The 15,184-nt window shown below is 44.1% G+C and overlaps 1 protein-coding gene across 6 annotated transcripts in view; it reads left to right on the forward strand.

Moving 5' to 3' along the window:
• The window catches only part of zgc:109889 (uncharacterized protein LOC553542 homolog), a 104,864-nt gene that overhangs the window by 49,736 nt on the left and 39,944 nt on the right, over window positions 1-15,184 (forward strand). For all 6 annotated transcript variants that reach the window (XM_037758587.1, XM_037758585.1, XM_037758588.1 and 3 more), the window contains 2 exons: window positions 9,828-9,972; window positions 14,381-14,515. In XM_037758587.1, the coding sequence (XP_037614515.1) occupies window positions 9,840-9,972; window positions 14,381-14,515 (268 nt within the window). In that variant the 5' untranslated portion in view covers window positions 9,828-9,839. The remainder of the gene's footprint in view (window positions 1-9,827; window positions 9,973-14,380; window positions 14,516-15,184) is intronic.

Consider the following 15,184-nt stretch of genomic DNA (forward strand, 5'->3'; position numbering starts at 1 on the left):
ATCACCACTGGCTGCAGAATCTCATCCCGATATCTCACTGCATTGAGATGGCCTTCAATGATGACAAGCCTTGTTTTGCCAGTGAGGGAGATGCCGCCCCCCCACACCATGACACTGCCCCCACCAAAAGCTCTTACTCGATCGGTTCAACAATCAGCATAGCGTTCTCCGCGTCGTCTCCATACTTTGACCCTGCCATCCAACCTTCGCAGACAAAACCTGGATTCATCACTGAACATGACATTCCCCCACATGTTCAGGTTCCATTGTCTGTGTTGTCGACACAGGCGCCAACGGGCCTGACGGCGAAGGGCAGTCATTGCAGGCTTCCTGGTAGCCTTATTAGAATACACTGTTTACCATTGGTAGAGCATTTTGGCAAATTTTTCTTGGGCGCTACCCACATAATCAGCTGTGCTGCTCATCCCACAAATGCATGATCCTTACAAGTTGGACATCATTGTGAAGGTAAATAAACAGGCTTTCCAACGATGTAAAATACAATGACCATTAGCATTGTAACAACAGAGAAATAATTGACCAAACACAAGTTTCCAAACTTTGTTTTTCCAGTATATATAAGGCAAAGAAAGGCAGTTAAAAGAGCAGCAATAAAAAAGATACATGCAAATAAATGAATGAAAATAAAAAATACAAAAATACACACACACACACTATGATTTATTACACTCACTATGTATTGCACCATGAATTGTTTCACTATAAATGATTGCACAGAACAATGGAGTGTGTATGACAGAGATAAAGGTAGTCTCAGGGAGGGAGAGGAAACTACAGAACTACCTTTGAAGAGCCAATCAGAGCAGACTGGGCATTTGTTAAGAGAGAGGCACTAAAACGGGGCGTTTCAGACAGAAGGTGAATAAAGGGATATTCAGACAGACAGGATGAGAAAGATCATGTGTTTTTAGAACATTAAAGCATGTAAACATGTTCTAGTATGAACCTGGAAATGAGCAAGATATGTCCCCTGTAAGTGTCCATAGTGTGAGTGAGTTTTTTTTTACCAGCCTTGATGTCCTTTGCAACAGTCTGACATGGGCTTGTATAAAGCAGTTGTGGAAGCCTGTGGTGTCTCCGGTTGTATCCTGAGAGGGAGCTGGGTGGTGGTGTCAGTCTCTGAGGATGCTCTGGGCTTTCCTCCTGCAGCGTTGTGTGTAGAGCGATGTCCGTGGACGAGAGGTCAGAGCCGATGACTTGTTAGAGAGATTTCCTCTCAGCCTGGGTGGTGTTTCCAAACCACACGATGGTCCTGCTGGTGATGATGCTCTCAGTGAGTCCTCTGTAGGCCTGAGGGGCTGACAGCTGAGTCCAGCTTTCTGAAGTAAAGCCGCTGCTGTGCTTTCTTAACTGTAGCCACAGTGTTTCTGGCCCAGCTCAGGTTTTCTATCATGTGACAACTGTCAGCCCGCTCCACCTCAGTCCTCTTGATGGTGAGGAGCTGCAGAGCGGGGTCTTTCCTCATGAAGTCCATAGTATGTTCTTTGGTCGTTGTCCTCTCCATACACAATGATTTTGTTCACCAGTTCCCTGTCTGAAGACTCGTCCCCACCCTTGATGAGGCCAAGGATGGTTGTGTCATCTGAATAAAGGGTTGGTCCATGGTTGGAGGTTTTTATATCATTCTGTAGCTTCCTTGTGTTCTTCCTTATCTTTTCACATTCAAACATTCACATTTTGGTCAAAGTATGTATGTTTTCGTCAAAATGCTATTTCCCCTTCAAGCCCTTCTAAAACTTTTTCCCTCGTGACCTGACGTAGGTTTCTGCATGACGCTGCTACATGTACAGTATATATATACAGTATATATATCCTTCATTACATTCAGTGCATTCATGTTACATACAGTAACTGAGATGGCGGTCGGCGTGCTCCCAGTTTGGAGAAGCAGACAGGAGTACCGGCAGGAAGCTAAGCGATGTACTGCTGTGTGGACGCCATGTTAGTTCAGATCAGAAAGTCACACGATCTGATGGCAAGGTAAAGCGGTGAAAGCTTTGCTGTCAGGCAGCCTTTCTAACGGGGGACTGAAGGCATTATACTGCTCTTTTCAAAGCCACCAGAATGCTTTGACAGAAGCAGTCATTTGACCTCTCAGAACACAACAAAAGCCCAACCCAGGAATCAGGTGCTGTGTTTAAGTAGTGGGGCATGGAGCTAGTTTGGGACTGGGAACTCAGGCATTTTCATGTGAACTTTTGCGATATGTTTTTTCTTTGTAATTTTCATAACCACAGTGAGTGAGAGCAGGTTCTTCTATCCGAAGATCTCGTAGCCTTCATGATACTCTTTAAAACCCCACATCATATCAGCACTCAAGTGCAGAGTTAACTCTTAAAACAATCTTCCTTTTCTTCTTCCTAAAAGGGTAGATCAATATTACTGTGTTTTCACCTTACAACGTTAACCCTTTCACAGTGTGTTTTCACTTCATCAAAGTTAATTGTAACATTTTGGTCACCTAAAAATGTCTTATTCAGCATTGGGTTGTACTTAGCTCCACCCTCTCGTGTCACTTCTGGTTCCAAAAAAACAAGATGGTGACGGACAAAATGCTCAACTGGAGGCTTCAAAACAGCAGTCCACAAACCAATGGGTGACGTCACGGTGACTACGTCCACTTGTTATATACAGTCTATGGTCAGCCTTCATTCCACAGACATTCAGTAAAACTACTGTACTGTAATCTTCTACAAGCTGCAGCGATTGAAACATACACGTTTGCATGCAGCGCATCACGTTAGGTTTCATTTCTGCATTATACTTCACCAGCTAGCTGTCGCATTAGAGGGAATACAACTAAGCAGTATATCATCTACTTCCATCATGTTAAAGAGTCAGTGCTGGTCATGTCCATCAGTTACTGTAGAAGGCTGATGAGTTGTGATTATACAGGACCCTCCTATAGAGCAGGAGGGGAGGGCTGGATGATGAAGGGCAGGATACTAACCTGTCTCAGAGGCAGACTTTGCTCGGTGTATCACAGTAGGAGAGGTGCATGTGTACATACTAATGTGTATATGGCCGAGCAGACAGAGCAGTAATAGCATTAGCTGATGCCTGCAGGAAGGAGTTTGGTTGAGGACAGTAATTAATACCGTCTCCCTCTTTGTCCATCTGTCTCTCACAAACACAGTCCTGTATGTAAAACCCCCCTGGGTAGATGGCTGCAACTCCCAGTCTGAGGGGATTGGGCCAACATTTCCTCACAAACAGGCTCCAGTCTGCTTTGGATAAAGTCTTATCAGATTACAACTGTTGTTATACCCACAGCCATCAAAACATGACGAGGAGGAGGAGGAGGAAGATGTGTTAAATGTAGATACAGAGGAGGGAGAAGTGTGACAAAACAGCCATGACCAAGAGGTCAACTATTGGAATGTTTCCCAGACGAGCACATCAGTCGTGTCATGGTGTATCTGCTCTGGCTGGAAGTTAGGTAATCCTTCAATGAAAAGATCACAAGTTGGATCACAGACAAGATCTCAGTCATCTTCAGTTTTACTGAACTACATTTGCTGCTGCAGGACTGCAAACTATAATGTCACAAATTGGAACAATTTTTAAGGAACTGCAAAAAACAGCCTTGTAGTGAGCTCAACCACTTTGCATTTTCCTGTTTATCTGATGCCTGTTGAAAGACTTAATTGGCCCGACGTTCATATAAGCCTAACCTTTTTATCTAAGAAATCAGCAATATGCTGTGCTCTCTGTTGCATTAATGCACGACGACGTGGGTGGCATGAATAAACCGTAGATGTAGTTTATTTCTACAGTACCAGCTGCAGATGCAGGCGGGGAAATACAAGCAACATAATGTTGTGTTGTTGGAGTGATGGACAGCTTCACTATTTACTGGCTCACTGCTGATTCTTCTGCTCTCTTGGGGTGAGGCTTTGCCGGGGTGAGGCCAGCTCTGTGTCACTGCAGCGTGGCGGTGCATGCAGATGAACAGTGCCTCTTTGCCAGGGCTCCTCGCTCACTCACCCGATAGCGGTATGGAAGGAGGCGGTTGAGGATCGGCAGAGTTTCACTTTGGGGAGTTTTACGTGACCGGGCATTATCAATCCACTTGACGATGGCGGCTTCAACCACAGCTGCTTTCCCTGTGTGCATTCGTTTTTCATTCAGAGAAAATGACTTTTCTTTTCCCTTCATGATTTCAGTGTGCACGGTATCCAGCCGGAAAGCAGACGGTTTACCGCGAGTAAAAGTATCAAGGTAGTAAAGGAAAAAACAAATGAAAAATGTAATAAACATTAGCGTACCATAGTTTTAAAATGTTTTTCCATATGTTGTCATGTATGAAAAGACCCAATATGAACACCGTAAGTCAACTACTTGATTACTATAAGCAAATTATTCAAACAGCATTTTGTAGGAATGAAGGTTTGAACCATTGTGGCTTATAGATTGTGCCAAGAAGTGACGGGAAGTGATGAGGATGCAGCGAACTCGGAGGCCTCAGAATCAGAACTGACTTGGTGCATGCTACCTTCTAAAAGTCTCCACGTTAGCAGCCGCCGGCTAACAGCCTCTGACGGGGTGATTCATGCGGCTGCAGCGTTTCTCCGTGGTGTCCTTAAACAATTTCATCTTGTCATGAATCTTTGATCTGAAGTGGCCTTTCAGGGTTCCCAAACTGTTAGAAAAGATCCTCTGTTGCTCTTTCCAGTGCTAAACTCTCCTGTGTTGTATGAGTAAAGGTGTCAGACTGCAGTAAATCCTCCGGAGACCTACTTTTATATTTAAAGTTTCCACCCTTCCTCTCTCCTCCCTTTACATTACTGTCATCTCTCCCCGTTCCCCTTCCCTCCGTCTCTCTTTTCATACTATTTTCGGAGTAGCGCCGAGTGCCACTTTTCGAGAAGCGGAGCGGATTCCTCAGTGTGCTACCATGACAGCGTTCCCATGGCTCCACGACACACTTTTTGGCTCCTCTCCTTTCTCCGCCGTCATCTTGTTAATTGTCTCCTTCCCTTGGTGTCTTCTGCTCCCAAAAAAGTCTTAAACGTCTGTAAATGATCTGAAATCCGTCATCAGTAACTTCTCTTGTAGACGTATTGAATATTGTGGTGCTTGCTGCTCACTTTCATTCTCATAAATCTGCACTTTTTAAAAATGACTAATTTCATGTGAAAATCCTTTTATATTTATTCTAAAACATCTTTTGTCTCCACTCTTTAAACCACTTCACATGCAGTTCTTGTATAGTATTTAAAGATGACAAGGTGCTGGTACTGCAGGCCAAAGAAAACAACAGGAAAGATCACCTTGATTCTTTTTTTTCTACTTGATCCTGCTGCATTTGGTGCCATGAATTCTGCCATTTTGATCATTTAGGTAAAGATGTTTGCGTATAAATGGCCTGATCTGACAGACGGGAGGAGTTTGGAGGACCAGGCTCAACAATTTGAGGCTTGTCGAGTGTCTCACAGTGGAAGACAACTGATTCTGTATAGAAGACACCTCACTAGGCCCCAACAGAAAGACGAGCATGTCAGAATGGTCTTTGCCTTTTCATGACACATTGCTGTTGTACAGATGGCGGGGGCCGTTGATTTAATAGCATGTTATTCCAAAGGGCAGTAGATGCCCCATGCCCAGCGTATTCAGTCACCCGGAAGTTTAAAGAACCCTCAAGCTCACTTTTTATCAACTGGATGACGTTATCCACAGTGTCATCAACGTCTTTATGTCCGTTATCCTGCAACATGCGTTTCAGGGATCTCTAAGATAACACAACGTTTGGTTTAAAGGACCAGTGTGTAACAATTATAGGGATCTATTAGAAGAAATGGAATCTAATATTCATAACTATGTTTTCATTAGTGTATAATCACCTGAAACTAAGAATGGTTGTGTTTCCGTTAGCTTACAATGAGTCCTTCATGTCTACATAGGGAGCAGGTCCTCTTCATGGAGTCCTCTTCATGTTGCTCCTCCATGTTTCTACAGTAGCCCAGAACGGACAAACCGAACTCTGGCTCTAGAGAGAGACCTGAAGGCCACCGTAGTTCTCCGACACGCTGGTGAAACTGCGGTAACGTGAGCCGCAGAGTGTTAAACCGTGGTACCACCAGCTGCTGTCTGACTTCAGTTGTGTTATTATGGTATGGATGGTCTCTGAGCGAGGTGAACAGCGTTTCCACGGTTTTGCACTCGGCGCCTCACGTTACCTCAGCCTTGGAAAGGGAGGAGTGAGTGGAGGGGTACTCAGTTGGTTGCAATCTGCAACCATACCACTAGATGTAGACAAATCCTACACACTGTCTGTGTACTGTATACACATGTTTCAGTCCAATTTCAAAATAAAAGCGTATTATATCCAAGCTCTCCGTAGTGTCGAGGGTACTAGCAGGACAAGACTAATGGCATTACAGTGATAAATGATGCTAAATCAAGTGCACAAAGTATTAATTCAAGAGTTTGAATTCTTAGATTGTGCACAAGTTTTTGCTGTTTTTGTATTTTGCTCCATACTGCTGACACCTTTACGTGTCTTGGAGGTTGTGAAAGACTGCTAGCTGATAGACAAAGACAAAGACTTTGTCCTTGATGGAGATTTGTGTTGTGGTGTCCGAGAGATTCCCGTTGGTTCTGTCATTGACTCTTCTGTAGCCTCTGACACATTGTGACTACCAGGATCACTATCTGACCAGGAGTTTTGTATTTAAAACATGACAAAGAAACCAGCTTGTGAAATTATAATAAAACTATATATTAGGGCTGCAACTAACTATTATTTTCAATGTTGATTAATCTTTTGATTATTTTCTCCATTCATTGATCAGTTGTTTGGTCTATAAGATGTCAGCAAATGGTGAAAAATGTCAATCAAGATGACGTCCGCAAATGTCCACAACTCTGATATTTAGTTTACTGTCATAGAGGAGGAAAGAAACCAGAAAATATTCACATTTAAGAAGCTGGTAGCAGAGAATTTAGACTCTTTTTCTCAAAAAAAAAGACTTTACTTTTTGGTGATAAATTTAATAGTTGACAACAAATCAATTAATCGTTGCAACTCTGCTAAATTTGAATTGCAGGAAACATTAAAGCATTAAAGCATTCTGGGTATTTCTTTGTTCATCCTTCTTCTCTCTCCAGTGTGTTTCTATCAGGCTGATGTCACTCTGCCCTGCAGCTGACCTGAATGGGTTTCTGTGAGGAGGATAAGAGCCTTTAGGTCAAAATGCAGTCAGTGTGTATTTCATGCTTAAGCACCTACATCTCAAACCCAGACTAAATGGGCATCAACATCTAGCATCCCTCACACACAATCCCTGTTATAAAACACACACACACTCACTCTCAGATCAACACGGTCTGTGTTGGGCACTGGGGAGTCAGAGGAAGAGATATTCACCCTTACTGGTTTATTAATGAAACCAGGCGGAGATGGAGAGAAGATGTAGAGCGAAAATATACCGGGGACGAGTGGGGAGGGGTGGAGACAAATAAGGAATGAAGAGGATGAGTAGGAGCGTGTATATATTCTGAAACAGCCATGGTGTTAGATTATTTACAACAGCTGGAGGAGGGGGTCCATATCGGGGAAGCTCGATCACTCTTCAGACGAGTCGGCGCAGTCTGAGGTGGTTTGTGTAATTGAATGTCAGAAGCTATTAGGAGGAGGAAGAGCGGGAGAGAGAGAGACGTAAAGAGGACAAACCAGTCACTTTTTATTAAAGGTGGCATGTGTGGTTCAGTCTGGACAAACAAATTAAGGAGCGTGTGCACATTTTATGCCTGGTCAGTGGGTTTTAGCACGTCTTTTATCATAAATATTCAACCCATTTTGGCAGCGAATCCCTGTGTTTGTGTTTACCTCCATTCACTCTTCTCATCTCTGAAACATTCATTGTGCCAAACATCATATTAAAAGCGTGGGAGAGAGTGCAAGACTGGGACGTTTCCAGAGCGTTGACCTGGGAACGCACACACCTCCCACATGCACATATGTACACTCTTTCACATGCAGCAAGAAGTTACACACACTTTAATTCAGAGGCACACACACTCTCACACAAAATCATGGCCCAAAAATAACAAGCGTGTCCCACATAGAGAGTTGAGTCCAAACTGAGCGGAGCTGAGCGGTTCCCTCTCATGTGTTCAGCTCTGTGGTCTCTCTCGTTTATCCAACTTCTCTCCCTCACTTTCTCTCTCTGTGTCGGTCATGATCATTTACTTCAGAGAGCGTGGTAGAAATACAGTCTACAGCTGAAGTCAATGGAACTGTTTGTAACTTCTTACACGTATAAATCGTTGCAGGTCGGTGTCCCATGTGCGCTCACGTGTGGCTACGCTGTTCAGACACAAACTACAGTGAAGCACCAAAACCTCTTGGTTGTATCTAGTGAAGCCCGTCTGTTAAACAGTGTTGGCCGCGGTCGGAGGACGCGGGGGAGACCGTAGCTTTGGTCTCCAGGACCGGAGTCTCTGCTATACTCTGCTCCTCTGTTCCTCTGCCTGCCTTCACTCACACTTCGCGCTCGTTCTCGCTTTTTCGCTCTTCTCTCACGTGCATGCGTGCACACTCCACACTGCAGAAGAGTTAGTTTAGCTCTGAGAATATCTAGTGAATGTCCAGTGGACGTTTGTGCAGAAATAACTGCTGCAGCTCCTCCAGACCAACAGAGGTTTCCCGTGTCTTGTGAAGTGACGGGGCTCTGCAGAGAGAAACGTTATCGTCTCCGACCAAAACACACTAGGATCAGCATTGATTCATGGAGAGACCTTGGTCTGGTCAGCTAACATTACTGCCAAGCAGCTGAAATATAGAGTGATATTGTGCTTTTAGCTGACGTGTGTCTCCTCACTGTTTTGAGGGATGCTCCTTCATGTCTATGTAGAGCGAGCACAAATGCGAGCAACAGGACGCTGACTTTCGTTGACTTAACAGCCACAGGTGTCGCTGTTAATAATTCATACCAAACATTATGCATTAAAATTTTTTTTTTAAAAAATGCATATTTCAACCCAAAAGTTGCACACTTCAACCAAATTTTATTTTCAAAAGATGCACTTGTCAAGAAGGAGATACCAGAGGAGAAGAAAGTGATCCGATTCTGGGGCTTTTAGGGGAAGATGAAAGGTTCAGTTTACTAGCCAACAATTCTCTTCATCCTTTTGGTACTCTTTGCACTGACAGATGCAGCTCAGAATCATCCATTAACTTCCAGTAAAGGTGAAGGTCATCAAACAAAAACAATGTAGGAGTTAAAAAACTCCATAGACCCTTTGAGATTACACAGACTCATTTGATTCAATGTTAAATCCCATTTTGTCTCTGTTACTGTGATAACCGAAGCTTTTCTGGATCATATGACCTACTGGATCTATACTATGTAGCTCTAACAGACACTCTTTCCTCTTTCTTCTGTCTTTCTTCACTATGTCACCCTCTCTCTATCCCTCGTGGTTTGTCTGGCTACGGTTGCGGCTCGTTAGCACCATTTAAAAACTTCATTCCAGCTCATTTGACTCTGGGCTCATCCCAGCAGCATTGACACTAAGCGGTGTGATCAGTGACTGCGCCCTGCGGCGGACATGACACCTCCGTCTCCATCAGGACTCCCAGCTGAACACTAGCCCATTTCTCCCTCAGCTTTCTTCTCCTTCCTTATCTGTCAGTGTGGAGCTGTATTCTTCTACAGCATGTTAACAAATGTCAAAAGACACACAGTGGAATCAGTTCAGCAGCTTCAGACAGTTTTGGGTATCTAGACCATATTTAGGGTGTGATGTCATAAAGCCATACAGATAGCAGTGCCATAATCCAATCATGTCTCTTTCCTCAGGCGTAGACCAGCATGCCGTTGGTGAAGAGGAACATCGAGCCCAGGCACCTGTGCCGTGGGGCGTTGCCGGACGGGGTGACCAGTGAACTGGAGTGTGTGACCAACAGCACCCTGGCAGCCATCATCAAACAGCTGGGCAGTCTGAGTGAGTCTCCTCTGCTTCTATACAAGACTTTTTGACTGCTGACGTGAAATGGAGATCGATGCTCAAACACTAAAGGCCTGACAACACCAGCATTTTAAACTACGCTGGTGAACTTTGACCCTCGAATTTTGTACCATTGACCAATAGCAAGCCATCTTGATGGTGCTGAAATTAAGGCCCAATTCCAATCCACCCCCTCCACCCTCTCCCTACCCACTTCCACTCTGTTTGCGTGTTCGCCATATTAAGTGCCATCCCAAACCAGTTAGCGGGGAGTGGAAGTGGGTTATAAAACCCTCCAACAGCGAGCTGCATCGATGCCGACCTAACCAGCTGCCCTTACTGACGACGTGCAACGCCCTTTTGTGCTCGTCATGGAACACGTGCCAGTGAAAGTTCCGTGCAACTACCGGTACAAACATTTACTGTAAACTGCTGAAACTAAGACAGACATTTAATTCATTCTACTTTATTGTCATACAGACATCAACAACATAAAGTCAACAGATTGTATTTAGGATCAAATATACCCTTGTCTCATCTAGAGAACGGTAGACATGTTTATTAGATTGTAAAGTGTTGTATATTTATACATCTATATACAACATACAGTATATTTATAATTTTGTACCCCTATCAGCAGCTATAACACCATAATTTATTATATCTTCAACTGTGCAATACCGATTTAACAGAACAATAATTTAGCGCATTAATTCAGCTGTGCAATAATCTGGTTTACATTAACACTGCATTTATTGACAGTATACAGTACAATTGAACTAATATTCATATTTATTTATACTATTCTTGCATTTTTATGCACTATTTATATATATATATATATATATAAAAACCGGCAGCAGTTCCCCATTGGAAACCGTGTGTTAGCATGCTAATATTTGCTTCTGACTGACCAACATTGCCATCCCCAGAGCCACGCCCACTGGCACAGCTAAAAATACACATTTGCACCTACAGTAGCCACACAGTTGAAGAACAGGATTGTCACAGCTATCTGCACACTTGATTTAACTACACAGAAAGTCACTGTGTGTACACTACAGTACAGTAGGTCACCCTCCTAATTTAGGTGTGATCACAGCTAGAACTCCTGAATTCAGAGCTCTGTTGTTGAAAGGTCAATTGAGACTTGATGTTTGAAGTGTTAAATGTTAACAAGGCCACGTCTGCACAGCTGATAGATGTATTTCAGCAGTTGTTTGCTGAGGGTAGGAATCAGCCATCAGGGCACCTGTCGTGGTGTTTGAAGGAGTTACTTTCTACAGTTAAGTGTCCAAATGCATAATAATCAATATATCCTTCATAACCTGAATTCTCTTCAGCCTAAACAGCTCATTAGAAACAGCAACAACCTGTGCCAGAAGAGAGATTCATTCAGAGGGAATGTGGAGAAAATAAGATGTGTTTAAATTTGATGAACATTTGCGTAGTAAATGAAATGCAGCGATGACAGCTCACTGTGAAGGAGTGAGTGCTCTGCCTCTGCTCCATCTGTCCTGTCGTGGGCTGAGAGAAGAGATGGAGGGACACTGAGGGTATGCAGCAGGTGGGTGCATTTGGTTTGGTTTAGAGGTGGCAGTGTTATTGAGGAAGTCTGCATCTCAGTAAATAGATTTAAATATTTGTACCTTTCTGTCACACACACACACACACACACTGTCAGACAGAAAGTGTGTTAGAGTATTGAGTCGGACAGGTGCACTGCAGGAGGCAGCCTGTCGAGCTGAGACAGTCTGTGAAGAGAATGAGGTCAGTCGATGCTGTTCCTCCTCTTCTTCCTCCCTTGTCCCTCCCTCATTTCCCATTTTATCAGGGCACTTTTTAACTTTTCTTATTTGGGTTTCATCACACTGAGAATTGTGGAAAGCCAATTTGCCCAAAGGGAACATTTCCCAGTATTAATCCCAAATAAACAGACTGCCCACAGAATCTTTTTGCAGTAGAAAGCTAACGCTTGGGCCAGACTGCCCATGTCAGCAGTGCATGACGGCTGCGTGTCCCTCGCGTGGATTGTCCACACCGGCAGTGTTTCTGCTGCTGCTGTGCTGCTCTCAGTCCTTTCCTTCTACATAGTTTGCCTTTCATAATGGCCATTTCACCTCATTAAAAATGTTATTTATATTTATTTTAGACAGAGAAAGGTTACAAAATGTGTGGCAATTGGTAAATAATAGTAATAATCCACAATTAAATGGCAAATGGACTTGCATTTATATAGCACCTTTCTAGTCTACCGACCACTAAAAGCTCTCTACACTACATATCAGCATTCACCCATTCACACACACATTCACACACTGATGGCAGAGGCTGACATGCAAGGTCCCATCAGAATCTAAATACTCATTCCCACTCCGAGCCTTCGGGAGGGTTCAGTATCTTGCTCAAAGACACATGGACATGTGAACGAGAAGCCGGGAATCGAGTGCGTGGGTGCATGCGTGCGTGCGTGCATGCTTGCTTGCGAGCATGCGTGCATGCGTGCGTGCGTGCATGCGTGCGTGCGTGCATGCTTGCTTGCGAGCATGCATGCGTGCATGCGTGCATGCGTGCATGCGTGCGTGCGTGCATGCTTGCTTGCGAGCATGTGTGTGTGCGTGCGAGCGAGCGAGCGTGCGTGCTTGCGAGCGTGCGTGCGTCATCATGTTGTACGCTCTGTGTCATTAAATTACGTTACTAGACCAAACTATGAAAATGCCTTTCCTCTCGATCCGCTCATAAAGATGAGCATAGCTCACAGAGTGTTAAGAAATGTTTTGTTCATGTTTCTACGTTTAGAAATCTTCTGGATCAATATGTTTTGTGTGTTTATTTAGTACAATTTTATTTAAAAAAATGTCCAATTGACAATGAGACAATTTCAATACTTTGATCAATTATTATGGTTTAGTGACTTATGCCAAGTCCACTCTACAAGACGATCAAAGTGGTCACATCTCTGTCCTGTTCACACTACACAACCTGCTGTCTTGTAATTGTGAAACTAGAAGTCATTGTGGTTTTCCCACCACATGACTGACCGGAGACAGGAGGTCACACACCAGGAGGAATCCCTGATGAGGTTTCCAAACTACGTTTTGTCACGAAAACACGCGAAAAATCCGGTAAATGATGTGATACCATACATGAGACACATTTCTGATGTTGTTGTTGGCACACGTGTTCACAAAATAGCCTGTTTCCATCAGTTTCCACACTCTTTTCTACTATTTATTCTTCTAGGTGCAACAACAACTTTGTTCCGTGTTGCAAATGCAGCACATACAGATAGTTCCTGTTGTTACAGGCGACCTCTCCTCCCCCAGGTTGTCCCTCAACCCGTGTCTCGCGCTCTCATTGGCTGGAGCTCGTGGCCAGTGTGGCCTGACCAGTCCAGATAGTTAGCATGCTAGATGTCAGGAATGTGTCTGCGTGGTGTTGGCGAATGTCGACGAACCTCTCAGCTAGTGTCTACGAACGGCTCACACATGGTGCTCGACTGCAGATGTGCGAGCGGTGAGCCAACGCCAATTTGCCTCTGATGTGGGGCTTTCGTTGGGGAGCTCCTAAAACTGAGCAGAAAATCAGGGCTTAAGTCGTGTAGTGTGAGGCGTTACATATCCTTTTAGCTTATGCCGGGTACACACTACAAGAGAATGAAGCCGATGTTGGGCCTGTTTACCCCCTCCAGACAATCATCAACAAAACCACCATTTTTTGTGGTGTGAATGTTAAGAGTGTTTTTTACATCCTTGATCGGCTCTGAAGTCCATCCTGGCCGCACCGATCTCAAATCGTAAATATTAAACATGTTCAGTATTTACGATGGGATGTCCTGTTGTGTGTGGGGAACCCTGAGGACAGCCAATGACACAGTCACGTAGGAAAGAACGATAGCCAATAGAGAACCAAGCTGACTGAAGAAGGAAGGACAACCACCGCCATTGTGGTGGCCGAGGCTAATGCATGAGCTAATGCTAAACGTGAAGCATAAAGTAGTAGTGAGATGGAGCTCAGAGATGGAGGAGCAACATGTTGATTAGTGGCAACAACGTGAGTGTTTATTCAACGTGTCTCCATGACTTCATCCATCCATCCTTCATCCATTTTCAGTACAAAGTAAAAACTAACATCACTAATCCTTCCTGCCCGTCGTCAGCCATGTTTGTTTACACTAAAGTCACGTTTGATCGCGAGAGATGTCGCAAGATTTTATTTTTTTTAGTCAGAACTCATGTTGTTCATGGATGAATCTGTTAGTGTGTGGTGTTTTGGCTGTTTTGGACAAGTTGTTGCTCTCCACGTGTTCTTAGGTACATGAATCATTTGAAGATACTCTACTACAGAGTTCAAAGGGTTAAACTACCGTCTCCAACATTTGGGTGTCTCTGTTGTTTCCGTCCAGGTCGCCATGCGGAGGACATCTTCGGTGAGCTGTTTAAAGAAGCCAACAGCTTCTACCTGAGGATGAGCAGCCTGCAGGAGAGAGTGGACCAGCTGGCCGTGAAAGTCACCCAGCTGGACTCCACCGTGGAGGAAGGTCTGTGTTTGTGTGCTCCCATATCTGTTTATACATTAACGGTGGACAGAGCTCGTCACACAGTGTGTGTAGCCCTTTAAAGGCCGTCTGTCCCAGAGGGTTCTGATGAATGCTGTCTCAGGTGTGTGTGTGTATGTTTTTGTGTTGTTCCAGTGCGATGGATCACTGCATGGCTTGTGGTTAGAAAGCAGTGTGTGTGTGTGTGTGTGTGTGTGTGTGTGTGTCTTTGTGCAGACGTGTGTGTCAGTTCTTTCCCCTAAAGCTAGCCTGCAGCATTTTAATGGTTATGCTGAATATTTATTGATAAAACATCTCTGCAACTATCACTGTCCCCATATCCATGTGTTTCTATAAGTGTGTGTGTGTGTGTGTACAGTGTGAGTCATGATCATTATCTCCATCATTAAGCTTTTCACCAACTCTGAAGGTCAATTCTCTTAATGCAGTAAGGCACACACACACACACACACACACACACACACACACACACACTGACACAGGCAGACGGTCAGGCTGTGATGGTCCAGTCAGCACTAACAGGAGGATCAGAGCTGAGTACGGTGGCCCCAGAGGCTCAAACTGAACTTTAATGTGAGACGTGAAAAACCTCGAGTCCAGGGATCTTTCTCTTTTTTTTGTTGTGTCCCCATTTTTCTCTTTGTCTTTTTT

The sequence above is a fragment of the Sebastes umbrosus genome, chromosome 22 (genome assembly GCF_015220745.1).
Source record: "Sebastes umbrosus isolate fSebUmb1 chromosome 22, fSebUmb1.pri, whole genome shotgun sequence".
NCBI lineage: Eukaryota > Metazoa > Chordata > Actinopteri > Perciformes > Sebastidae > Sebastes > Sebastes umbrosus.